The sequence below is a fragment of the Vombatus ursinus genome, unplaced genomic scaffold (genome assembly GCF_900497805.2).
Source record: "Vombatus ursinus unplaced genomic scaffold, bare-nosed wombat genome assembly UNPS02005459.1, whole genome shotgun sequence".
Lineage (NCBI taxonomy): Eukaryota > Metazoa > Chordata > Mammalia > Diprotodontia > Vombatidae > Vombatus > Vombatus ursinus.
The window spans coordinates 9,504,745-9,532,679 of NW_020945237.1; the positions used below are offsets into that span (position 1 = coordinate 9,504,745).

Sequence of the window (27,935 nt, forward strand, 5' to 3'; positions counted from 1 at the left end):
TAGAAGTAATGGATATGTGATCTTGGGCAAGTCATTTAACTTTTCAGTGTTTTAGGCCACTCTCTAAGACTATTTAGGTTGCAGAGCAAGTGAGCAGATACTAATTTGCACTAGAAGAGCATATTTCTTCTTTTAGAATTCCCTATTAAATCCCAGATTCCATCTAAGAAACAAGGGTAATATCTTAATAATAATTAATAAACTTATTTACTTATCACAGCTAGTCATCAAAAGGCTTCCTTGTGGAACTGGGGATCTCTTCACTAGCCGCTAATAATGGGAGGAACGAAGGAAAGGATGGAAACAGAGTCAGTGGGAGCTCAAACAAATGGCAGTAGTGCCAAGGGCACTAACCCACAGGGTCAGGGTATTTGTAGCCTGCTTGGCTCTGGAATAGTGGGCTAGACTGTACCTATTCCATGTTATTTTATTTTCAGTGGTACCTCAGGTTGGTTACCTGGAATACCAGGAGAGAGACCCTTATTATTGTTCAAAGCACTGATGTTTCTATTTAGCCTCTGTAGTCACAGGTCTCAAGCTTACCCTGGCTGATCTTTGCAAGGACTATAAAAAGTTTTGGTCCAGGGAAGAACCCACCTTAGGTAGCCTTGAGCAATTCCCTGGAGAACATCCCTATGATGCTGTGTACCAGTGTACATAGTGCCGGTGGGAAGACGTGACCCAGGTGAGATTGTTATCTCCTTGGTGGAGTTGAGATTTTATTTTTCTCCTGAGCCACAAGGCCCATTTACTCATATGTATCCTGTTGCCTCCATTAACCTGTCCAACTTTCCCATCTGTTTCATTGTTTGCTTTGTTAAATATGTTTGCTTGCTAAAGAAAAAAAAAGACTTCCTTTTTAGAAGCTGGTTTAGAAGCTGGAACACATTACATGTTAGAGTCAGAGAATCAATAATTACCCAATGAGGAATGAAGAAGCTAGATGCACAGACAATAGTCAACTTTTGAATGATGAGTTTCCTCAGGGAAAAAATGCAAAAATGCATGAAATATCTGATATTTTTCTATCTGAAGGATTTATAAATGAAATCATAGAGACTATCTGGAACAGTTAAAAATGTGTTCGATTTGAAGTTAGAAGACCTGATTTGAAATCTCTGCTCTGCCCCTACCTGTGTGACCTTGGGCAACTTAGCCACCATGAGCCTCAGTTTTGTCAAATATAGAATGAGATATTTGGACTAGATAATCTGTGAGGTCCCTTCTATTTCTATATCTATGATCATATGATCTCAGAGAATAAAACCGTGACAAAATACGGAATCACTAGGTTCTCACAGTTGGAAGGGGTCTCAGGGGTCATTTAGTCCAATTTGCTATCTAAAGACAGAATTTCCTCTGCAACAATCCGAACAAGTGGTTATGCAGCCTTCACTGGCATATTTCCAAAGATAGAGAACAATATTGGTAGCTTATTCCATATTTGTATAGCTCTAATAGTTAGGAAGCCTTTCCTTACCAAAATTTGCTTCCTTTTCATTTCCACCTTTAACACTAGGACCAAACAAAACAAATCCGATTCCTCTTCCACTCAGCAGCCTTTCAAATATTTGAAAAAGGCTTTCATGCTCTCCTAAGTCTGCTGTTCTCCAGTAAAACATTCCTAGCTTCTTTAAATGATCCTCATATGATATAATTTCAAGTCCCCTGGCCATCTTGGTCAAGTTTCCCTGTATGTGCTCCAAGCTTGCAATATCCTTCATAAACTGTGGTACCCACAACTAAATACAGAATTGCACCAGTATTGGCCTGACTAGGATGGAGTACAGTGGTTCTATCACCTCTCCAGTTTTGGACACTCTGCTTATTAGTGCATTCTAAGACTGACTCTTTCACTGTTACATCATACCATTAATGCATATTGAGCTTTCACTCCACTCTAATGATTTGCTTAAATGCAAATGGGTTGAACATCTCTTTATCTCCAAAGCTATGGTAAAATGAAGAGGTCCACTTCATAGCCTTAAAAATTAAGGCTAAATTGGTCATGTAAGTAAAAAAGATATGGTTTTAAGCAGATATCACATATGCTGTTTCTCCTCATTGTTGCATGTTATGGAAATAAAATAACTATTTGGGGCACACCAAAGGTAAGTATTTGTGTGTGTGTGTGTGTGTGTGTGTGTGTGTGTGTGTGTGTTTTAAGCTCAGGGAGATTTGTATTACCTAACCATCCAAATACCTTACTAGTAGCTTATATTTATGTAGTTCTTTTTTTTCAAGTATACATTCTCTTCCTGCAACCTCAAAACAATTCCAAGAAGGTAGGTAGCACAACTGTCACCTTCAGTTTGCAGATGAGTGTGAGGCCTATCTATGTGTAGTAAGATGTGGAGCTGGGCTTCAAATTCATTTTCTCCGACTACCAAGTTCCATTCCTTCACACTGTCCCTTAGACCTTAGACTTTTCCCTTACCTACTAGATCCTCAATGGTTCTGATATTAATGAGTGACCTAAATAAAATGTCATGGCTATAAGGAAATGTTCATTAGCATCCTAGAAATAAATAACATTTTAACTGCAGGCTTTCCTTCCCACTTTATTTAAAGTGTTTCTTGACTTTCAGGATGACTCCTCTGGGCCCACACTAATATACTATAGTAGAGAGGAAAGGTAAGGGTAAAAACTGCTTTGTGATGTGACTGAACTAGCAAAATAAGCTAGGGAAACAACATCTATTCTAAGGGGAGAAAAGGAATACAACTGAGAGAGAAAGATGACAGTTCAGACATTTAACAGTTTGGTCTTTACTGAGATTATCTCTGTGTATCAAAGCTTCCTCTGAATGAATTCCCTGTAAAGTGCTTGAACAATTAATGACATGCATTGTGTAGAATGAAGGGGCTGTCAATATTTCAATAGTAACTCTGTTTTCATTTCAAGTTGCATAAGTTTCTTTGTTTTCTATGTGGTGAGCTTCGACTTTAATTTATATGATTTGGATACATTTGGGGCCGTCAATATTTCAATAGTAACGCTGTTTTCGTTTCAAGTTGCATAAGTTTCTTTGTTTTCTACATGGTGAACTTCAACTTTAATTTGTGTTATTTGGGGACATGTATCAAAAAACACACAAATTATAAGCTTTCAGCAAGTATGGCTGTTGAATAAGTCTATTCTTCTTGCAGACAATGTAAAAAAAAATAAAAATAAAAAACCTCTGCTGTTCTTGTCCTTAATCTCAAACTGCAATTTTCAGCATTTAATTTCAAAAGCCCCCAATCACCTTGGAAATTGTGAGAATCCCTGCGTAATTTTTCAGATTAGGCTTGGTGTTTTATAAGCCTAAATCCATTAACAAATTTTTATCACAGCTAGAACCCTTCCAAAAGCATTTGCTCTCTAGTGGATCACTTTCTGAGGTAACAGAAATGCTAATTCTGAGCATGAAACTGGCCAAGACTGCAGCTGCATTTGTCTAGCTCTGGCACTAATTGAAACATCCTCATCCTCCAACAGGGCCTATCCCTAGTTAATGGGCATGTGGGCCATTCCCATGAACTTGCAATGGACACTGACTTAAATGACCAATCAGTCAGAGACAAATCCACTTCAACTATCCAGTTGGTAGGTCATCCGTCTCAAATATTCCTTTGACTTGATTTTCTTTTTTCCTCTTTTCCTCAATGAAAAGATGAAAATCAGTAGAACCTCTAAATGTGACTCTCACTGATGATTTATCTATTCTTAATCATGACAAGTGCTTCTTAGAAAGAACTGCCAGACACCTGGAAGTTGTTTTGATATGCAAAAGACATTTTTCCCCCAGACAGATTCCTATCACTGTTATCTGTTATCTATTCAAGTAGAGAATAGATTGGCATTGTGTACTTTCTCTGATTACTCAAAGGAATCTGTTAATGATTTCTTGGAGAAAGGTCATTGAGACCTTTTGGTCTTCTAACTTAAGTGACCTTAGGCCATGACTGGTTGGCAGTAAACAGAAGGGGAAGGAATCAATTAATGCATCTTATCATAGGTGCTAATTTCTTAATAGGAGAATGGCCTGACCAATGAGATGTTTTCAATGAGGGGGATTGCCCATACAGAAATCTCTAACAGAATTCAATGCACAGAAATTAATTAAGTGCATGTCATGACATATCCATTCTAGCTTCCATGTAAGGCAGCAGCAAGGAAAGAATAAACATATTTGAGAATTTTTTTTTAAATGACTAATGTTGGAAAACAAACTGTGACTTTAGGGTAGTAGGTCCTCAGTAAGAGAGATCAAAGGTACATTAACTTGAACTGGAGTTTCTCCTTGGTTTAAGCAGAAATATAAGCATCTTGCCTAGTAGATATCAGGTCCACCATTATTCAAGGAACATGAACAAGAAAACTCAATTTTAAAAAATGAAAGTGTACTTATTATTTGAGTATGTTTAGTGTCTTTTAGGTGGGGGTAAGAGACCCACTTTGTCCTGAAAGCGTAAAACTTTTGTCCTGAAAATATAAAACTTATGTACATTCAGATTTCATTACTTCTATATCAGTAAAGTGATTGAGGTATTTAAGCAGAATTCTGATGCCTTCATAATACATTTACACTACTTGAACACTTCAGCCCTTCCTTTTGCTCTACAAATTGTTAAGTCAACCAGAAGCAAAATCAAAATGATATGAATTACTAGGATGATATGGTAGGATCTCATTTCCTCTTCTTTTCAGAACTGAGTAGGCAGAATGAGGAATATGAACAATTCTTTGGAATCAATGATTAGTCTTGGATATTTGACTATTAGTTCTTCCACATGCCATATCAGGAAAGACCGTATAAGGAAATTGGAATAAATACTAGAATTCCCATCACTGGACTGGATCATCGATATTGTTGTTTATGTCCAGAGAGTTAAAGAGTATTATTTCCAGTGTGCCATAGGCCTTTGGTGTACTTACTCCACAGGATAGTTATAAGGAAAATACTTTATAAATCAGAAAGGTGAGCTATTCTTTAGTCATTCTGAATGGTCCTTTTAGGCTGACCCAATTTCACAGATCTCTCACCTTACTGCCTCCACATGATTTAAAACAAAACAAAACACTCCTTGGTCAAAGGAAAATGTCCTTAGTTTATTTTGCTTCTTGGGCAACGTTGTGATGAGGGGCCTTCTTTGTAACATCTGGACTTGGGCAAATCTGTCCATGGCATCATATTTTATTTTGTTTGGAACAGAGCCTGTGTCAATGACATTTGGAGTCATCTTCGTAGTGGTCAAGTTGAGTAAAGAGGTAAAAAATAGACTCTTCATATTATCCAATAACTATCTGAGGCATAAAGATGGAGAATGAATGGCCTGCCAATGAACTTTGAGTCAGTCACAGAAATCAGAGCCTGCAATCTTGGTTCATGATCTAAGGCTCAATTTGAAACCCTCACTCCTCTGGGACCTGAATGGCTGGAGGCAAAAAACTGCTCTATAAAACCTGTATTTTCTCTCCAAAGTCCATAGGTATAGCTTGTTACTCAAACAAGATTGAATTACTGAGTGGCAAAGAAACAGATACAAAATGATGTGCTACTATGAACAAAACCTGATATGCGTGTATCATTTTTCTATATAGAATATGCTATATATTTGAAGGTCAGTAAGAGAATCTTGGCCAATATATAGCAACAGCATAAATTAATTCAAGAATCTTGTCTATAATCTTTCAGTTTCATAGATGCTTCCATAATTTAAGGCTATCCTGAATCACAAACCACTTCAATGGCCTCTAGCCACCCTGTGTAGTAATTTGCTATGCAGATTACATTTATGGTCAAATATATCTCTGATTTCAGCTCTTCAGTTCTGTTTTTCTAAGTTAATCACGAAAATACAAATGATTTAAGATATACCTGTGCTTTTAAGATATCTCTTTAACAACTGTGGCACCTTTTTCTTTTTTTACTTTTGAATAACCAGTGATATAAAATCCTTGTCTTTCATTGATTACTTTTTGTCCTACACAGAAAAGCTCCGAAGATTCAGACACAGCTGAAGTTCCAATAGATAGTATGACTGCCTCGAATAGAAAGTGTAAGTACTGTGGAAAACATTTACTATTTAAAACTGAGGAGGGAGGAAGGGAGAAAACAAGTGTTTATTAAGCCCCCAATATGTACCAGGTACTACGCTGAGTGCTTAACAAATATTATTTCATTTGATTTTCAAAACAGATGAAATTCAAGATTAAATATTGTCAAAACTATATTGCTATTTTGCATTCCACTGTCATGCCAGTTTTGTAATTAATCTTCAAAGTCTCAAAGCCAAGTACCTCCCTAAACTAATCATTGATCTTGATATTATACCATTTTCCCCAAATCTTATTAATCAGTCAGCAATTATTTATTAAACATTTACTATGTGCCAGAAACTTGTGCTAATTTGCTGAGATACAAAGAGAAAAATGAAATAGTCCCTGCCCTCAAGGAGCTTATATTCTATAGAGGGAGACATTTTATAGGGACATTTTCAGTCTTTATCCTGAGAGGAATATATTTTGCTGTTACAGCACCTTTTAAATAATATACGGATTATTTTTGTTCAGTTGTTTCAGTCATGTCCAATTCTTTGTGGCCTCATTTGGGTTTTGTTTTGTTTTGTTTTTTGCAGAGATACTGGAGTAGTTTGCTATTTCCTTCTCCACTCATTTGACATATGAGGAAATTGGGGCAAACAGGGTTAAATGACTTGCCCAGGGTTATACAGGTAGTAAATGTCTGAGGCTGGATTTGAACTCATGAAAATGAGTCTTTCTGACTCCAGGCATGGCACTCTATCCACTGCACAACGTAGTTGCCCCCACATAGAGTATAAGTAATTATATATATATATATATATATATATATATATATACACACACACACATATATACACACACACACACACACACACACACACACATATAAAATGTATCCCACATAGAGTATTAATGAGTCATATATACATATATATGCATATATATGTATATACATGTATGTATATATGCGCATATACATGTGTGTATATGTGTATGTGTATGTATGTACATATATGTATATATGTGAGTCATATATATGCTAGTGAGAACTTCTAAGTAACCATTAGTGCTCATCTCTTGTCACAGTATGCTATACATTCCCCTCAGGAGTCTTATCTCATTGGCTCAGTATATAGAGTGTGCTGGTCCTGGAGTCAAGAAAACCTGAGTTCAAATCCAGCCTTGGACATTTACTAGTTGTGTGACCCTGGGCAGGTCACTTAACTTCTGTTTGTCTTAATTCACTGGAGAAGGAAATGACAAAGCACTCCAGTATCTTTGCCAAGAAAACCCCATGGACAGCATTGGCATGCTATGGTCCACAGGGTCATGAAGAGTCAGACATGACTGAACAACAATAACAACATACAAATCAAGTTGGCTTAGTCTAACTCCAAAATGTCTCATTATTCAGATTTCAATTTAGAACTCATTTATTCTTATTTTTTTAATCTAACTTTTTCATTCTCTGACTTTTCTTATTTCAGAATTTATGATTCCTAGGAAGATAACTGTTTGACTAAGATTTATTGGGTTACTGTTACATGCAAGGCAGTCTGATTATAGGGATTATAGGGAATACTGAAATGGATCTGGCTTTGTCTCCACTTTCACAAACCTTATAGCTTACTAGACAAAAAAATAACACACATGCAAATTGTGAAAAGAACATGTATAATGTGAAAATATGAGAACTACAAATGGGAATGTAATAAAGAGAAAGAAAGATTGTGTCCACCTGAGGGTTCACAACAGGTTTCAAGTAGTTATTTTCAAACTTTGTGGTCTCAATATTGCTTTGTATTCTTGTAAGTTATTGAGGATCCCTTTAAACTCTTAAAACTATTGAGGGCCCCAAAGACATTTTCTTTACGTGGGTTGTATTTATCAATGTGTACTGTACCAAAAATTAAATCAGCTTATTGTTACAATGAAAATAGTTTTGACCTCATGCATCCTACAAAAGTACCTCAAGGATGCTAGAGGGTCTCTGGATCATAGTCTGAAAACTGCTAATTTAGAGTTGGAAAGGATACAACTCTCTTTCAAATCCCTCATTTTATAGACAAAGAAACTGAAGCTCAGTGGTATTAAGAGATTTGCCTATGGTCACACAGCCAGTAAATGGTAGAGCCCAAATTCACACCCAAGTTGTTGGGCTCCAAAACCAACGCTTCTAAGAGGAGCATTTGAATGAAACCTTGAAAAGTAGAATTTCAACAGGCAGAATAAGAAGGGGGAGGGGAAGGCCAATGTAGCTGAAGAGAACATCTTTTTTTTTCTTTTTTACTGAGAAATGTGGCCGATACTTCTTTTACTTTGCTCTATTTTTTTGGAAATGGGAATATAGAGAGTATATTCAAATCAAGTCTTATGAAATCTATGAGGCAATATGCATGAAAATGGCATATTTGGGTGCATTTCCATAATCTCCTTTGTGAAATGGCAGTTGAGTAATCTAACTGGGAATGAAATACTACAAATACTTGGATTTCAAAGACCATCTGAGATGGAGAGCTTTTGGAGATACAACCTTTAAATATTACAAATGCCTTTCTGCCCACGTAACTCCTTGCCCTGACTCCCATACCCATAAACATAATGTGATTTTAAATCTAAGCTTTCACTATAGATCTTTTATGACTATTTGGTAGTCCCAGAATAGGAAGAGAAAGCAGACAGTGGTCTTACTTGCGTTTAAGGACTGATAAAAGAGCACGTGATAAGAGAAACAACCTTGGAATGATTGACAATGGGGTGCAGGTTCAACAAGAAGGTAAATGAAAAATTTAGATGATTCGACTTTGGTGATAAAGAGATCATTAGACTTTAGAGAAAGCAGTTTCAGTAGAGTGGGATCAGTAGAAGACATTGCAAGGAAGTAAGGAGAGAATGGATACTGAGGAAGTCAAGGAAGTCAAGAGTTATAGCTTATTACTGCTAGGAATTCGGCAGTGAAGGAGAGGAAGATGATTGGATGAAAGCTTGAAAGTATAGGAGGCTCAAGGAGAGGTTTTGTTTGTTTATAGAATTGGGAAGACGTACATGTTTGTAAACAAATGGGTAGGAGATGATCAGGATACTGAAGATACATGGGATTGGGTATTACTGATAGGACAAGATCATAGAGAAAGGGGGATGGAATAGGATTAAGGAGGGGGGAGGGTTCGTCTTGGCATAAAGTGGGGCCAATAAGAGCTGAGTTCAAATTCTTTCTCATGTATTTATTTGCTATATGACCCTGGGTATATCATTTTTACTTCTCCCAGCCTCAGTTTTCTTATCTGAAAAATGGAGATAATAGTAAGTGAAGCAATTCCATCACAGGGTGGGTGTTGGGATCAAATGAAATCATGCATGTAAGGAGTTTTTCACATCTTTAAGTGCTTTGGAAAGGTCTATACAGAGACAGTGGGGTAGTAGTCAGAGACAGTCTTAGAGTTAGAAAGACCAGGATTCAAGTCCTATATCTGACTCATAATGGATATGAGTTTCTGGAGAAGTGCTTCAACTCTCAATGACCCCTCTCCCACAAGCAACTCTCTAAGATTGTAAGCTGCAAAGTAGGTGCCAATCTGTGTTGGTGGAGGGCGTTTGCTCATAGGGAGTTCCCTATTACCAATGAAATCACAGGTTGATTCTGAAAAACAAAACAAAAACAGTTGATAAGCTAACATTTGTCACCTCATGATCTAAGACTTTAGATAACTGTCTCAAAGCACTAATACTAAAGATTTTGCAAAAACTCTTTTTTAAAATGTTTATTAAGGACCACAGATCTCAATGTAGGCAAAATACAAATCATTAACTTCACTTATTATGCAGTAACACACTAAAAAGTGCCTTTTGCTCTGAACTGATGATAAAAAAGTACTGACCTAATTCCACATTTAAAAAGAACAATAAAAGTTAGAACTATCCACATTAATTCTGAAAATTGGCAGGAAAAATTCATAAACCTGCCAGCATTACTAGATTCAAGAAGTTTCCAGACAACTGTTATAAGGACTATCCACATAAAATGATTAGGAATTTATTCTGCGTATTTCTGTGTCCTTCCCCAAAACTATCCCAAATAACTTCAAACCTGCCCATGTGACACTTCAGTGTGGTGGTGAAGGAGCAGGGTAGATACTTGGGGGTACAGTAGAATGTGAATCAGTCACTGTTTTGTTTAAAAAATACTTATTTCATATCATATATAAGCACATGAAGGAATAGGACTAACCCCCACCTTATTAGCTTACGTTTCAATTGAACTCTTACAAAAATAGTTTTATTTGAGAAACAACCTATTGAGAATCTAGCAGAGTAATCTCTCACTCTTGTACAAGGTAGAATTTAGTCATCATATAGCGAGATTGGTTCTGTGCAGGATATGAAAGGGATACAGAGGAGATCCTCAAAGATGGATGGTTTTATTTTTTAATTCTTTAAGGTGGAAAGACTAAAGAACTGAAAGTGGAAGATGAGTTCATCAATATTAAAATATAGGATGAAAAAAAGATGCTGGGAACTAGCTGTTCCCTGTCTTCACTGGTGATAAAATGGGGGAAATAGGATGAATTATTGTATTTGTGGAAGAAAGGGAGTTTAGGTTGGATACAGGGAAGAGTTTTCAAGAATGTAGTATATTGGAATGGATTACTGAAAGTCTTCACTCTTGTCAATATAACAGCAAAGAAGATCCAGCAAACATCTCGTTAATTCCACAGATTCTGACAGCCAAACGAGACCAGCTCAGGCTTCCCAAATAGACTCTGACTTAAATTGTCCAGATTGCTTTTCATTGTTGATCCAATTAACCTGATAATTACTAGCTCTTTACTTTATGCTCTACTGACACAGTCAAAGGTCTTGGATTGTCTTTACAAATAGAATGCATTCCTAGACTTCTGGTATGACTATCTTTTCTGAAGAAAAGGAAATGGATGAGAAGGCTTTTCAAAGTCATTTATTATCAGGATGAAATAATTATGTTTTGGTAAAACCTTGTCCACTTAGGTTTTAATGACCTAAAAAATGTGTTCTAACTTCTTCTCCCTGGTCTAGCATTTCTCAATACTTTTAAATTTTATTTTGCATCTAGTCACCTAAATAATAATAATAATAATAATAATTCCTACTTATGGTATAATGGAAAGAACACTAGATTTGGATTTAGGGGCCCTCAATAAGTAGCTCTGCCTCTTCCTAACTTAATGTGTGTAAGGCTTGAAGTCAGGAAGACTCATCTTCCTGTGTTCATATTTGGCCTCAGATACTTACTAGCCAGCCGTGTGAGCTGCGCAAGTCACATAACCTCTGTTTGCTTCAGTTTCCTCATCTGTAAAATGGGAACAATAATACACTTAGCTCCCAGGGTTGTTGTGAGGGAAATGAGATAATAATTGTAAAGCAGTTAGCACAGTGCTGGGCACATAGTAAATGCCATATAAATGTTAACTAACTGGCTCTTCTATAAAATGAAGGGATTGGACTAGAAATGGCTTCTGAGGTTTATTCTTGCTCTAGTATCTTGGCTCTTGGATCTCCACTTAGTTTCAAACAGCCTACTACTTCAACTCTGTACTGTAAGTCATCTAATTTCTCTTTGAGCCTCAGTTTTCTCATCTGTCAAATGGTCTCTGAGATCTTTTCCAGCTCAGAATCTTATGACGATTATGTAGAATGTTCTCCTTTACGAATTTCTTTCTTCACAGGGAAGAGTACAAGTTTTATTAGACCATTTTTACAGAGATTCTCATAGACATGTAATTGAGAGGGACCCCAGAGGCCATCTAGCTCAGTCTCTTCCTTGTATAGAAGAGGAATCTGGGACTCAGGGGGACCCAATGTTACCTGGTAGTAGGTCCTCTGACTCCAAAGAGAGTGTGATCTTTCGGAAAGGTAGTTGACTTGCCCAGAGTTACAATACTTAGAAATGATGAAGCCCAAAGTTAAGCCCAGACCTTCTCATTTCACATTTGCCTCCAGATCTTGATTTGCCTCCAAATCTTTGCACTACAAGGCAATATAAATATAATATAATATAAAATGTAAAACACCATATCTAAGAATCTATTGCGTCTACAGGAAATCTTCATGAAATGCGTGGCATTTCCTTTTCAGGATGCTAAATAACTAGATTTATTCTTTTGCACAACTTAGTCTGTGCCAGACGCATTGTCTGATTCTCTTTTGGAACACACTAAATTTATGCTGTCTCCATGATGCCAACCCACCCAACCAAGTTTGGAGCCTGGACAAACATCTGGATAATTACCTGAATTTTCCCCTTTTTATCTGAATATATTACATCTTGGACTGTGTGTAGCCAGTGTCAAAACAATGCCATTTCCATGAAAAAAAAATAAATCCTTCAGTTTGTTTTATAGTGTGCACATTTTTATTTAAAAATATTATATTTCACATCCTTTAGCATTTAATGGGATGAATGTTTTATTTTGTTGTTTTTGTTGTTCCCACCTTGAGTTGTAGCATTGATCTTATGTTAATGGCATTAATCTAATAGTGACAGAGGAATTTTCAATCTGCATCATGGAGGAAGTTTTCACATTGGGAGTTCTCCAAATAGATGAAACCAAAAGCCTAGATTCTTTTCCCAAGGGGCAGGGAGTATTAATTGTATACCATATTATTTGCAGCTAATTATTAATTACGTCAGGATGCCAAGAGTTTTTTTTTTTTCAGCCAAAGGCAAGGTTTATTAGAACATCGTCATATTGGGCAGACTCTTAAGGAGTCTGAATGTGAGTAAGCAGTGGCTAGATTATAAGAATCTAACAAGAGTTTTTGATCAACAATAATAAGCAAAACATTTGAATATATGACTGGCATTGAATTAAATTTGTGGCTACAATGAGTTATAGAATTCTTGACATGCATTTATCTTGATAACTCATTTTAAAGTGAAAAATCTCTAAAACTTGAGGGAACAAAGTGGTCTATTATGGCAACTGACTTCAATTTTTTTTAAATGAGTATTAAGCACATTACTTACATACAAGACTATGCATTAGTTGCTATGCATAGTTGCAAAGAAAACAATAATAGTAATAGCTAGCATTTGTAGATCACATCAAGGTTTGTCAAGTGTTTTACAAATATTAGCTAATTTGATCCTTAAAAAACCCTGAGAGGTAGGTGCTGTTATTTTCTCCATTTTACAGATGAGGAAACTGAGGGTGGCAGAGGTTAAGTAACTTGCCCAGGGTCACACAGTCAATAAGGATCTGGGGCAAGATAGCAACTCAGGTCTTCCTGACTCTTAACTTCAGCACTTTATCTACTGTACCACCTTCCCCGAAGGAGTTTAGAGTTCCTTATATGATTTTAATATGCTGAAGCATATATGACATTGGGTCATGATACTACAGAAGTTGTAATTTATGAAAAAAAATCTTACTAGTTACTATTTACTACTTATGTTCCAGAAATACATGATTTCATTGATGTGGATACTACTCCTTCTCAGTGCCTTAGTTGACAATGACTGTTACTATGGCCAAAAGCCCATCATCTGATAGTTGACTGCAGAGTTAGTGATGCAGAGTTCTCTGCACTTTGCTCTCCTGGTCCCTGGACAGTTACCTTTCTCTGAGTCTGTGCTCAAAGTCCTTGCAGTTTGAAAGGATCTGATAGATCTTGCTTTTCACTGGCATAGTTCTGGGGAATGTGGGATCACTTAACAGCATAATGATGAGGAATTAGAACGAGACTTTAGCAACATAAAGTTGAACTTTCATTCTTTCTTATTGTTTTTCTACATTTTAAATGAGCTTTATTCCTTTGGTGGCTTCTGATTATATTATATTATCCCCAAAGAAGTAATTTGTTAAATGGTATCCTGGAGTATGCTATTCTGAAAACACATGTTTCTATCTGCCCTCAAGAATCTCACAGTAGTATCTGTGTGTGTGATATACACACATATGTATGCATGTATATGTGTGTATATATTACAAAGTATTGAAATATGTATTAGAAAGAATAAAAATACACATTGCTAAGTATCAAAATATATATATGGTCATGGATCCTGGAGCAATAATGCAATTCAATCCAATAAACATTTATTAAGTATCCATTATGTGCCAGGCACTACGCTAATCACTGGATATACAATTGATTTTTTAAAAGATAATTCCTGCCCTTGAGGAGCTCACAATCTAAAGGGGAGAGGCAACAGAAAAAGAAGGCAGGAAAATGGGGTTGACAAGCAGTAGGGAGAGAACAGGGCTACTGAGCACAGGGCCATCTTGTTGCATGAAGGCAGAGCAGCAGATGCAAAATGGAGTGAAGTGAGAGTCCAGTTTCTGCCTTCTATAAAGGAAGGCACTGAGAGGAGTTGGGCAGTCTACCTGCCAGCCCTCCAACCAGGGGGGAGAGGAGGCTGAGAGAGGTGGTAGCAATCAAGGCTTGAGTTAAGAACTTGGTGATGAGATTAGAAGAGATGTATTAGAGATAATCAGCAAGATTAGCGTGGTGATGATCATAGGGACGTCATGTGTAATAAGACATAAGAACGTAGATTCAGAGGAGGAAGGGGCCTCATAGGCACTCCAATTCAACCCTCTTATTTTACGAAATAAGAAACTAAGGGTCCTGGAGATTAAGTGATTTGACCAAGGTCTCACAATCAGTAAGTGTCAAAGATCACACTTTAACCCTAATCTTCTAAATTCAGAGCCAATTTTTTTTTCCCACTGGACCATCTCTGGGATATTTATTTGTTTCTTTCACTTTGAAAGGACATAATTTTCACTAATGTCAACATACACCCTCAGGGTTTGGAGATTTTTCCCAGAAATTTAACTTTTGGGGGGATTGGACTTGAATTCCAATCCAACAAGCATTTATTAAGTTTCTATCATATGCAAAGGCACTCCATAGTTCTGGAAATGCAAAAATAAAGTGAAAAAACACACGGTCCTTGCCCTCAAGAAACTTCTGCTGAGGAAATATCATACGAAAAAATGATTACATATAGACATGAATTTTTTAGGACAGTGAACACTAACAATTGGGAATTGGGAAAGGCTTTAGTTTGAAAGTAGCACAAAAAAGTCATGGGTTCTAAGAGTCGGAGGTGAGGAAGGCATGCATTCCAAACATGGGAGACAGCTTGTACAAAGACATAAAAGCAAGAGATGGGATGCCATGTTTGGGGAACAGCAAATCAGCTGGTTTTGCCAGAAGAGAGTTCATAAGAAAGGTAGGGAGCTTAGAAAAAAATGGCCTTATTACCCAATATTTCCATTCATGGTGTTCAACTTTTTTTTTTGGTTAGGCAATGGGGTTAAGTGACTTGCCCAGGGTCACACAGCTAGTAAGTGTTATGTGTCTGAGGCCATATTTGAACTCAGATCCTCCTGAATCCAGGGTTGGTGTTCTATCTGCTGCGCCACCTGGCTGCCCCTTCATCTTCTTTAATAATCCTTCTTTAATAATGTATCCTTTCGAAAATCTTGAACCAAGTGGGACTACGTATTTCACTTAGTTAAATGTTACTGTTGATGGGTAAAATGAAAGATTCATCTTGTGCAAGTTTACCATATTGTAGATTAAGACAAAGAGTCATAGACTCTCTTGGCTAGTCTTCATGCCTTCATCCCTTTTTCTAGGTAAAGCCATTAGTCTTTTAGCTGTTATGATACTGGTTGGTGACAGCCTTCATAATTTTGCTGATGGTCTTGTGATCGGAGCTGCCTTCTCATCTTCCACTGAGTCGGGGGTGACAACAACCATTGCCATCTTGTGCCATGAGATTCCACATGAAATGGGTAAGTTGACCAGTTCTCTACCAACTGTCCTCTAATAGCTGAAAAATTAATCATGCTCGGTGTGTAACCTGACATTACTTGCTTTCTTTGTTTCTTCTCTCCAGCATATCATTGAATGGTAACTAGCTTCAGGTCATATTCTATTTAAATCATAGAAAGAAAAGAGAGAAGAAGGCAATATTTCTATAGCCCAGGATAAAATTCAATCTGACATTTTCATAATATTTCCCAAGAATGGAGAGCGATAGTTTGTGCTTCAGGGCATTCTAGATGGGAGAATGTCATTTTCGTGTAACATCATTTTAAATACCTTTGGCTTGGACTTGAAAATCTGAATGTTATATGTGGGAAAAATATCAAGGGGAGAACCTTATCCAATATGTCAGCAAACAGACCGATGAAAAAAATAGCATTTTAATTAAAACCAAACCATGGCTTCATCAAGCTGATTTATTCTAAATGTTTAAAGCCAGGCATGAAATCAAAGTGACAGGCATATGGTAGCAGATAGACACAAGACTCTTTTTTTCAGGATATATTTTAATAGCCTTATAACTCAAACCCTGTCTCTTTGGAACTCATGAGAGATGGACAAGCCTTTTCTAAAACATATAGAACAAGTAGGTCAGCCTTGGGCAAAAGCGTGTAATACACAGCTTGTCTTCAGCGATCATCCTATCATATTCCAAAGGAACCCAGGATTTGGGGGATTAACTGATACAATGGGATCTCATGATGGAAGACTGGATCAATAGAAGCTCAACTGGAGATAGCAAGGAACTTTAAGGGGACCTTGTTGATGATTTCAATATGTTCAACCTTACAACATTCTTCAGCAGGCAAAGAAACAAATTGTCAGTCACTGATGTACCTAGGGAACAGGGAGATTGGGAAATCAGTCATTTCTTTGGGACCCAGGTGTTAGCACATAAAGGAAGGCAGTGGGCCAAAACTTCTGGGACTGGAGGAAGCAGATGTGAGATTAAACATGAGTGGAAAACATACCTGTTTCCCTTTTGGTGGTAATTACAATTAGCCAGTATGTTTAAAAAGTAGAACTAAGAATAGTTTTATGTGTTTAACATGTGTAAAAATACAATAAATAATACAATAAACCCTTAATTTAATACAATAAGACCTTACTTTAAAATGTAAAAAGCATTCTTAGTTCATAGGCTATACAAAATCAGGTGTGGATGGGATTTGGATTACAGGCTGTAGTTTGCCTACCCCTAGTCGAGACTTAAGGAAGTGATGGATAAAATGTTAATAATGTAGATTAAACTTAAAAGTGGACTATGGTTGCAGTCTTCCCCTCCCTCCCCCCAGAAAAGCCAGTTGTTGAACATTTACCAGCACACATCTGGCTGGAACCTAGCTCTTCCTGGTTTTGAAGCCAGCTCTCTATCCATTACACCAAAGATGTAAAATCTTCAGCCCACAGGCCACAAGCAGACTCAAAACTCCCTAGTGCAGGCTGAACCAAATTAAAATGTAATTGGGAAATGTTTATCAAAATAAATGAAAGTCTGATACAATGTAGATAATGTTAATTTGTGGTTTTATAAATCAAGATGCAGCCCACAGAGATCTGCTTCAATTTGAGTTTGATAGCACTACAATACATCACACTGCCTCTCAAAAACTATAGGGAACAGCCCCCATTTCTAGTACCTGGTCTTCTAGGTCCCACATAATTCTGCCGTCTGAAAGCCTGTGAGTTCTATGTAGGAGACAGAAGGGGCAAGGCAGGGTTTCATGGTGGCAAACCAAAACAATTGTCTTGGTGTAAGTTGGGTGTTACCTTCCCCTTTTCCGAGAGAATTCCATCATATATTTTTTTTTGGATAGGCAATTGGGGTTAAGTGACTTGCCCAGGGTCACATAGCTAGTAAGTATCAAGTGTCTGAGGCCAGATTTGAGCTCAGATCCTCCTGACTCCAGGGCCAGTGCTCTATTCACTGCGCCACCTAGCTGACCCAGAATTCCATCATCTAGAAAAAGTCAAGGGTGGCATTCACGTGCCTCCTGCCATGAATGGTTTGTCCATAGCCCTGTGTGCCTGAAGTACATATACCACGAGATCAGGCGTGGTCTGGGGCCCCCACTTTGTTACATTCCTGATATGACATCTTCCCTTTGTCAAGGGCAAACCCATAACAAATGCCAGGAACCCATGTCACTGGAGCTCAGGTTTGGACCGACTATCCAGTCCAATTCTGGCCTGAATTATTTCTGTATCAGATCTGTCTTCCTAGTCATCCAGCTACTGCTTGAAGACCTCCTTCAGACAGGCATGTGCCAGAGTCAGCTCCTATCTGCTTACAAGAGCTGACTAAAATTTTCAATATGAGCATTGGAGAATTGACAGGGCTTAATTTATTGTTTGATTGATGATCTAGACTTGAGAAAGTGATGAAGAAAATGATACTGAAGATTCAACTGAAAAGTATGTCATATGTATTTTTTTTTCTTGGGGAGAACTAGTTGTTAAACATTTACCAGTACACCGCTGGCTTGGTATAACTTACTACTTCATGAAGTAGCCAAGTCTACTTTTCGATCACCTTAATTAGGAGGTTTTGCCCAACATCAAGGTTACAGGAGCATCTTTACAATCTGGACCCATTGGTCCTAAGTCAACCCCATGACCAGAGATCAAAACATGAGAAGGAAAAAGAAACCTTAGTCACCACAACAAAAAACCAGGCTCTAAGGATCCTGCTTTATCTCAGCAGATAGGCAGTTAGCAGAAGGGCTTCCAAGCCTACAGCAGGATCAGGGAGAATGCAACTTTCACTGACCACATTTTTGTGGTTGGGGCTATACTTTAAAGTTGCTAGGGAGTTTTGGGGGGCTTTACTCATTCTAATCCTTAAAGGAGCTTAATCAGACCAGGCTCTGGCATCTGGTTGAGTTCTGGCACACCCTGTTCTGTTCCCCACGTCCTTTTTCCCACCACCAATGATTATCCCTTACTTTTTTCTATCTCTACTCTGTGTCTAATACTCTGTCCTCTAGAGGCCCAGACCCCCATTGGGCCTGCTTTCTCTGGTAATTCTCTGTGCTCTCAGCTTTTCTCACCATTACCAAAATTTCCCTGTCCTACACACTATTCTCTCATGGCCCTACCCTGTGCCTGTGTTAAAATGAATTAATGTAGTATCTCCTCCTAGTAGCCTATTTGTGTTTTAACAGAAGCTATTTAGAGACCATTTCTACAGCGAAAGCATGGCTGTCCTGGCAGGCAGTTCAGGACCCATGGGACCGGTGAGGAGAATATACATACATTTAATCCTGTCTACGAAGAAGATGTATGAGTTCCCAGACTTTTTTATTTGAATGTCATTCTTTAATATTGTCAACACAGGAAATATACCAATGTATGAATCAGAATCATAGCATCTGAAGGGATAATAAAGGTCATTTAGTCCAACCCATACTCAAAGCAAAAATTCCCTCTGCAACCTCCCCACCAAACAGTCATTCGATGCCTGCTTGAATAGCTCCAATTCCAAGAAACTCAATTTTTCTTGAAACAGAGAAGTGGAAATAATCTGGCTGCTTTGCCTCAATCCAAGGTAGAGTGTCCGTTCATTTTCTCAAAGGAAAGTGGATTATTGTCCCATATACCTCTTGTGTTGTTTTTACTTAATGGCAAACAGTGGGTTGTTTTTTGTTTCTGTTTCTGCTTTTGGCTTTGTTTTGTTTTTCCCATGTATGGTCAGTCAGTACCTGTTTAAGTAAAGAATAAATACCATGCCACAGATATGATCTCTTAATTTCAGCTGGCAAGTTCCCAGGCAGGAAAGATTTAGAAACTCTGGGAAAGCATGTTATTTGATTTTGCATTTATCTAAGTTGAAAATGTCACAGACCATCAAGAACTAACTGTGGGTCACATGTCACCCCGTATAGGTTATCTTTAGGACCAGTTCAACAAAGGTAATGGTTGAAATATAATTTTCTGCTCACTTCCTACAATGGCAATTAGAAAATGAAGCAAAATATTGGCTGATTGGTCTATATTACCTACATGTGCTATTAGCAATGTACTATATCAGATAGAGGGCTGGCCTCTCTCAGAACCAGGAAGATCTGAGTTCAGGTCCTATCTCTGACACTTCCTGGATGTATGACCCTGGATAAGTCCCTCAACTTCTCAGTTCATTCCCTAGCCAATTTTCTAAGACTGTAAGTTAGTTAAGATGCTTCCCTCTACTTGTAGAAGGAGGCTTCTCAACCAGGAGTTTGAATTGTCAATGAAATCACAGGTTCAGTCCCTATCCTTATCTGACCATTATATATTATCTGACCATTTAACCATCCACAAACAATTTAACTGAGTTTACTAGAATACTATAGTCATTTTATAGTATCATAGAAGATTACAGAGGTCATCTCACCCAACCCAATTATTTTACATATAAGGAAATGGAGGCCCAGAAAGGTTAAGTAACTAGTATAAGACCACACAATAAGTGCCAGAGTCATATCTGAACTGACTCCAAATTTAGCACCCTTTCTTCTGTACCAAGTCATCTCTCAATTTATAACATATAATAATGACAATTAGTAATAATAACTAACATTTATGTCACAACTGCTATGTGCCAGCCCCTCTGCTAAGTGCTTTACAAATGTTATCTCATTTGACCTTCACAACAACCCTGGGAGGTAGGTGGGATTATTATCCCCATTTTACAGATGAAGAAAACTGAGGCAGATAGGGGTTAAAAGACTTATACAGGGTCATAGAGCTACTAAATGTATGAGGCAGGATTTGAACCCAGGCCTTCCTGACTCAAGGCCCAACGCTCTACTCACTGTGCCACCCAGCTGCCCCTGTAAATCTTGCCAGGGCTAACTTGGAATATGTAAACTTACTGCTGCTGAATGAACATCTTATTTTTTTTTTCCCTTTAACTTCAGGAGATTTTGCTGTACTGTTAAGTTCTGGACTTTCTATCAAGATCGCCATCTTAATGAATTTTATAAGCGCCCTCACTGCATTCATAGGACTTTACATTGGCCTCTCGGTCTCCACTGACCCCTGTATTCAAAATTGGATTTTAACAGTCACTGCTGGGATGTTCCTTTATTTATCATTAGTGGAAATGGTAAGCATTACTACTTTTTCTGCATTGATTTCTCTGAATAGTGAATGTTTAAAACAGAGAATAAAGGGTCCAAAGCCAGTTGGAAAGGATTTATCCAAGAGGCAAGGTAGGCAGAGAGAATATAAAAGCCCAAGGAAGCATTGGTGTTGGTTCTAGAGAAGACATTGTGATTGAGTCATTTTCAGTTGTGTCTGACTCTTCATGACAGGTGCTTTACAACTATTATCCCTTTGGATCTCACAGTAATTCTAGGAGGTAGGTGTTATTATTAGCCCCATTTTGGCCATGTAAGTGGCATGGTGGATAAAGTACCCGGGCCTGGAGTCAGGAAGACCTGAGTTCAAATGTGGCCTGAGATGTTTACTAGCTGTGTGACCCTGGGCAAGTCACATCCCTTTTTGCCTCAGTTTCTCATCTATAAAATGAGCTGGAGAAGGCAATGGCAAACGAATCCAGTATCTTTGCCAAGAAAACCCAGATGGGTCATAAAGAGTCAGACGCAACTGAAATGACTGAAGAACTAATGAGGAAACTGAGGTCAACAGAGGGTAAGTGACTTGCCCAGGGTCACACAGCTAGTAAGTGTCTGAGGCCAAATTTGAACTCAGGTATTCCTGACACCTAGCTGCCTCTATAATCAACTCAATTCAATTCTACAAACATTTATTAAGCAGCTACTATGTGCCAGACACTGTGCTAAGTCTATAAGTGAACTCTAAGTCCGTAAGTGAAAAGCTCAGCTAACCAATAGTTTAGTCTGTGTGGTGCTAAAAACCAATGGGAGTGATTTTTTTAATGAATTGGTTAGGGGTTAGATTGAATTGGTTGAAAGCACTGGTTGTTTTGGAGAACTTCCTTCTCTTTTTTGGCACAACCGTCACTAAAGGGATGTGGTACCAACTCTATAGAATTGCCGTTAACATTCTATATTTCTAGGTTCACTGTCAGGTTCACTAGGTTCATTCTTATTGAACGGAATAATGGTGATCTAACCACATTTTATAAAGGAATCTTGTTTTGGGAGATTTACAAGATGGTTTCTTAGCTCCTCCAGTTCTGAAGATCTCTGTGGAAGAAACTGGCCCTTAGGCCATTTGTAGGTCGCCCATTTTTAGATGTGTTGACAAGCCATAAAGAGGGTCAAGATGGATGCCAGGGTGATTGCTGAAGTCAAATAAGGGAGAGTAGGACAAATACAGTGATGTGAAAGCTAACAAAGGAAATGCTTTCAGCTGAAAACCATTTTCTCTCTCCGAGGAAGCTAAGCATGTCATTACAAAGCTTTCAAAAGTAGGCAAACTAAAATAACTGAGGCAAGACATAAGAGAATCAGGTCAAGCTGGATAATAAATAATAAGAGATATTTATACAGCACTTGAGGGTTTGAAAAGTACTTGACATATGTCATCTCATTTCATCATTGCAACAACCTGTGAGGCAGGTGTGGTTATTATCCCCATTTTAGAGATGAGAAAGCTGAGGCTGAGAGAACTTAGGAAAGGAAGCAGGAAGAAATCTATCAAGCATAGAAGGTGGTATCTCACCTAATATGACCAAACCACTCTGTAAATGGCTCTTTGAGAGCTTCCATATCAAAGAATTCACTCCCTTTTCATCTCTGCCTCTTAGACTCCCCAATGTCCTTTGATTGAAAAAGCATTTATTAAACACTTACTAATACTACTGTCCTTTGAAGTTTAGCCTTGGCATTGCCTCCTAAATGATCCATTCATTTGTTAGTGCCCTCCCCCTCCCAAACATCTTTGTATTTTATATATGTATATACACATATATACACACATACACATACACATATATACACATATACATACACGCATATATGAATGTATGTACACATATGTCTATATGGTCTATATATGTACACATAATAGGTTACATATATCACACAGATATACATATATGTATATATGCAGACCATTATCATCAAAGGGACCGATGGGAAGTGTAGTTTTCCCGGCTATAAGGAGGGCCTGAAGGATGTGGGAGATAGAAGCCTCATGGGTTAGGGGAAGCTTGAGAACTTTAGCTGTCTACATGGAGGGGAAGAACCTAGGTTCAACCTGCATCAGAGGTAAGCAGATAGCAAAAAAGGCCAGTGCTATGCCATACTAAATGTGATCATAAGCAGATGGAGCCTTGTTTGATTCATTTACCACTGAAGGAGTTATCAGCCTATAAAGAATTTGCTGTTTGCCTAGATGGTCCTGTTTGCTGTACAGAAGGATATGGCAAAATTATCCCCTCCCTACTTTCTCTCTCTCTCTCCTGACTCATCAATGGTTGGCCAATTGGCATCGTTAGTTTGGAAAGTTTATTGCTTTATTTAAACCTTATTTAATTTTTGATGAGGAATTTTGTCTTCAGATAAAGAAAAGCCAGATTTTATTGCATTCCAAGCAAGTGTTTGTTATAAAGGAGTGAATTGTGTGAGGGAGAGAAGGTTAAAAGAACACCTGAGACTAATCACCTTACATTTGCCCGGGAGTCTGTATCGCTATGTGTAACTCCATCACTAACTGTACGAAGAGGGCATTTGCTTAGCTTATGTGTTGTTTTCTAATAGACTGTTAGCTCCTTGAGGGTACTTCATTTTTATCCTTGTATCTCCAGCACTAACGCAGTGTCCTGCCTATTTTAAAAATTCCAACTGGACCTACAATTTCACTGAGGTATTATAGCAGACTTTAAGGACTGAAACTCCCACTACCAATGCAGATCCCTAACTGTCTGGCACCTCTCACTTTCAGAGTGACTTGGGGACATTGAGAAATCACACATCCAGTCCCTCTCAGGAGAGTATATACATATACAAGTACATACAAAATAAATATATAGAAGGGTGGGGGCAACAGGCATTAAAGTAGGTATGAGCATCTGGGAGATTTATGAAGGCATCATTAAATGTGCACAGTAAAAATAGACTAAAGAACTTCATTTTGTTAGTTAGACTACTTTCTCATTGTCCCATAGTTTCTGTTTTTGTTTTTGTTTTTGCCCGTGTCCACTTTACTAGTAGAAGGTGACTCGAGTCTCTAGAAGCATGCTAAAGGCACTACTGAAAATCATCTCAAATACTAAAATGTGGTGGTTTCCATCACTAGGGCCCCAGTCAAATCTGGGTAAGAATAACTAACCTTTATATAGCACTTTGAGGTTTGAAAGTGCTTACTTAAAAAAAAAAACTATGTGTTATTATTAGTATTTTAAAATAAGGAAACTGAGAGAGTCTGACTTGCCCAAGATCATACAGTCTGAACATGGCAGAGGGAGTGTTTGAACCCGGATCTTTCTAACTATAAGCCCAGCCCTCTAACCATTGTGCCTACCTGACATACAGGTGTTTTAAAAATACTTGCTTCTCATTGATTGCTTCCTTTCCATCAATAACAGCCACATTTCTTGGGAGTCTTAAATAGCTGGAGTCACATCTCATTGCATATGCTTATATATCAAGACTTGAACATACTGCTGGGTTTACTGGTTTTTTTCTTCCTGGTTCAAATTCACTTTTTTTGTGTATGACCTATGTACTATGACCTAGCAGAGTAAGACCTAACTTACTGCTCTGTGTATCTCATTCTGCCTCATTGTTTTGCATTCTGGGACAGATTGTTCATCCCAAATGGGAAGATTCTTGATAACCTGACAAAGCAAAGAGACCTAGTGGTCCCATGGAACCTCGAGCGGCCTTAGATCAAGAGGTCATTTTGTCGTCAGTTTCCTGCTTCTAGTATCTGCCAACCGTCAGAAAGCAACCAGACTCATGTCCTCAGAGTCCTTAGCTAACATATGCCCTGACCTTACTGCAGAGAAATGCTTTCCAAATTTATACATGCATACCAGCAAAAAAAAAAGATAGCAAATCAAAATCTCTTTGAATTTCCTGGGGCTACTTCCTCCAGTCGAGGTCAGATCCTATGGCCTTCTGAGTAAAATATTGCAGCAAACATGAACCTTTCACATAGCAACAACTTTTTTTCTGTTGATACACTCCTCCATCCAGCCAAGGATAATAGTCTTCCATCAAGTGAATAAAGCCGAGTTTCAGGACTATGCTGTAAAGCAAAGAAAATAAATGACAACAAGTAAAGACGGAAAAAATTACTCTGCTGGTTATTTACTGAACTCTGGAAATTTACCAGGAACCCTTTTGAGCTGGATTAATCAGAAACAAGAAGCTAGATGGTTTCCTTGGTGTATGTGTGTGTATGTGTGTGTGTGTGTGTGTGTGTGTTTCAAAGTACTATGGCATGATGTTTTTAAATGAAAAAATGGGGGCTGGAAAAAGGCTTTATAATCAATAAATGCCCCCACCCCACCTGGCCCCCTACCCCACCTCCAAGAGAAAAGGAAGAGTACCTTGTCCAGTGACACCAGCCTTGAAAGTGCTCCAACAAAATGCCTCTCCAAGTACTATCATACTCAGGTCAAGAAAAGAAAGATTTATACTAGCTGTGTAATGCTGGACAAATCACTTAACCCCAACTGCCTCACAAAAAAAAAGGGTTTCAGTTCTGGTGGTAGAAAGAATTGGATTCCTTGCTACAACGATCAACAATCTTTGGATTTAGCTAGAGACAAAGGAGTGAATATCTCCTTATTCTCCTTCTTAGTGAGGAGTCAGAGCCTTGATTGTCTCTCAGCTTCATCTAAACTTGACACAGAGTTTTGTTTGTCGCTGTTTCTTCTGGCATTCACTATTTTCACCTCATTTTCCCTTCTCTTTCTCACATTGGAAGCAAAATTTCATGCCTCCTTTAGACGTCTCTCCTAAGTCTTGAATTATTTTCCATAATGCCAGATCCATGGAAACCTCAAAGGGACACACTCTCTGTAGGTATAAATAGAACTTGGTAAGTATTAAGTGAGAATTCAAAATGATTTTCTATTCTACAGTCTGGTTCTATGGCAATGGGGAAGGACTGCTTGGGATCTAGACATTAGAGGAGGGGACACATTGTTGCCCTCTAGCCAGAAAGTGCCTCAGAAAGATAATCAGCAGGGAGGAGGCAGTGTATCAGATGATGTTAAAGAACTCGGGTTCAGAGAAGCATATTGGAATAGTGTATCATTTATTGGACACATAGACAAGAAGATATGGTTTCAAATCCTGCCTCAGATATTTACTTTGTGACTTTGGACAAGTCATTTAACCTTTCCATGCCTATGGCTTTTTTTTAAATATATATTTTATTTCCTCCTAGTTACTTGTAAAGACCATTTTAAACACTTTTTAAAAAATGTTTTGAGTTCCAAATTCTATCTTTCCTTTCCTCCTCTCCTCTCTTCCTGAGACAAAAAGTAATCTGATACAGGTTATACATGTGCAATCATGTAAAACTTTCCATATTAGTCATTTTATGTAAGAAGACGAACAAAAAAAAAGGAAGGAAAAGAGGGAGGGAAGGAGGAAGGAAGGAAAGAAGGAAAGAAAAAAAGGAAGGAAGAAAGAAAGAGAAAGAAAGAGTGAGTATGATTCAGTCTATATTCAGACATCAAATCTTTTGCTGGAGCTGGATAGTATTTTTCATTATGAGTCTTTTGGGAATGTCTTGGATCAATTTTCTCCCAGTTTTGCTCACTTCACTTTGCATCAATTCATGTAAGTCTTTTCAGGCTTTTCTGAAACCATCCTGCTTGTCATTTCTTATAGCACAACAATATTCTATTGCATTCATATACCACAACTTGTTCTATCATTCTCCAATTGATGGGTTTCCCCTTGATTCTAATCTTCTGCCACCACAAACAGTGCTGCTAAAAATATTTTGTACAAATAGGTTCTTTTCATCCTTTAAAAAAATTCCTTTGGGATATGGACCTTGCAGTGGTATTGCTGGATCAAAGGGTATGCACAGCTTTATAGCCCTTTGGGCATAGCTCCAACTTGCTCTCTAGACTGATTGGATCAGTTCACAACTCTACCAACAGGTGCCTCAGGTTCTTGATCTGGTAAATGAAGCGGGAAGTGGCGTACTCAGTGGCCTCTAAGATTCCTTCAATCTCTAAATCTACGATCATATACATATATCAATCAATAAACATTATTGCTAATGTGTCAGACACGGAATTAGGCACTAAGGAAACAAAAATGAAATAATTCCAACCCTCAAGGAGCACATGGTCTACAACCCCAGTGTTTAGATGCTCCTTCCCTTGCCACCTAGGTAGAATTTCTCTGCTGCTTCCTTACATAGTCATCAACCTGCCAGTTAGTGATTTACTCCCTTTTTCAAGACTGACCTTGGTGTTCATTATACCTTGATTTCTCCTGTATAGAAATGCTGAAGGTGTTGGAAAACATACCCTGGGCTTTGCTCATGACCCCATGCCCTCTAAAAAATATAATTCTGCTGCTTCTCATCCTCTCCCCCCATTGTCCTGGTGTAATAACAGAAACCTAAAACTGAGCTACCCAAAGCATTTGGCAGTGTGCTCACAAAAGCTTCCTCCTCTTCTCAACCTTACAATCTCAGGGCTCTTTCTAGCTACCATTTTTCTGCCCCACCCCAATTTTTCCTTTTCTTTATTAGAACCTAGAATATCATTTTGAATTTGTACCTAAAACTTGCTAGAGTTGCCAATAAGGCATTTTTCTTTAAAATGTTAAAATATAGGGGCAGCTAGGTGGCGCAGTGGATAGAGCACTGGCCCTGGATTCAGGAGGACCTGAGTTCAAATCCAGCCTCAGACACATTACACTTACCAGCTGTGTGACCCTGGGCAAGTCACTTAACCCCATTGCCTATCCCCCTCAAAAACAATACCAAAATACAAATAGCGCAATCTAAATCACAAGCTCAGTTGAAAAAATCAGTGTGACCCTCAATCCAGTGGGAGACGGAGAAAATTTATTCTTCACTGGATCAATAAATCAGTACCTACTATGTGCCAGGAACAGGTGTTAGAGATACAAAGGAAGGAGGAGGAGGAAAGAAAGAAAGAAAGAAAGAAAGAAAGAAAGAAAGAAAGAAAGAA

At 38.1% G+C, this 27,935-nt stretch overlaps 1 protein-coding gene across 2 annotated transcripts in view; it reads left to right on the top strand.

Annotated features, from left to right (window-relative positions):
• Nucleotides 1-27,935, top strand: part of SLC39A12 (solute carrier family 39 member 12) — a 102,392-nt gene that overhangs the window by 60,388 nt on the left and 14,069 nt on the right. The window contains exons 8-12 of one of the 2 annotated variants that reach the window (XM_027847961.1): nt 87-89; nt 3,482-3,589; nt 5,979-6,045; nt 15,658-15,816; nt 20,749-20,936. In XM_027847961.1, coding sequence (XP_027703762.1) covers nt 87-89; nt 3,482-3,589; nt 5,979-6,045; nt 15,658-15,816; nt 20,749-20,936 — 525 coding nt within the window. The remainder of the gene's footprint in view (nt 1-86; nt 90-3,481; nt 3,590-5,978; nt 6,046-15,657; nt 15,817-20,748; nt 20,937-27,935) is intronic. The other variant, XM_027847960.1, reaches the window with a different exon arrangement.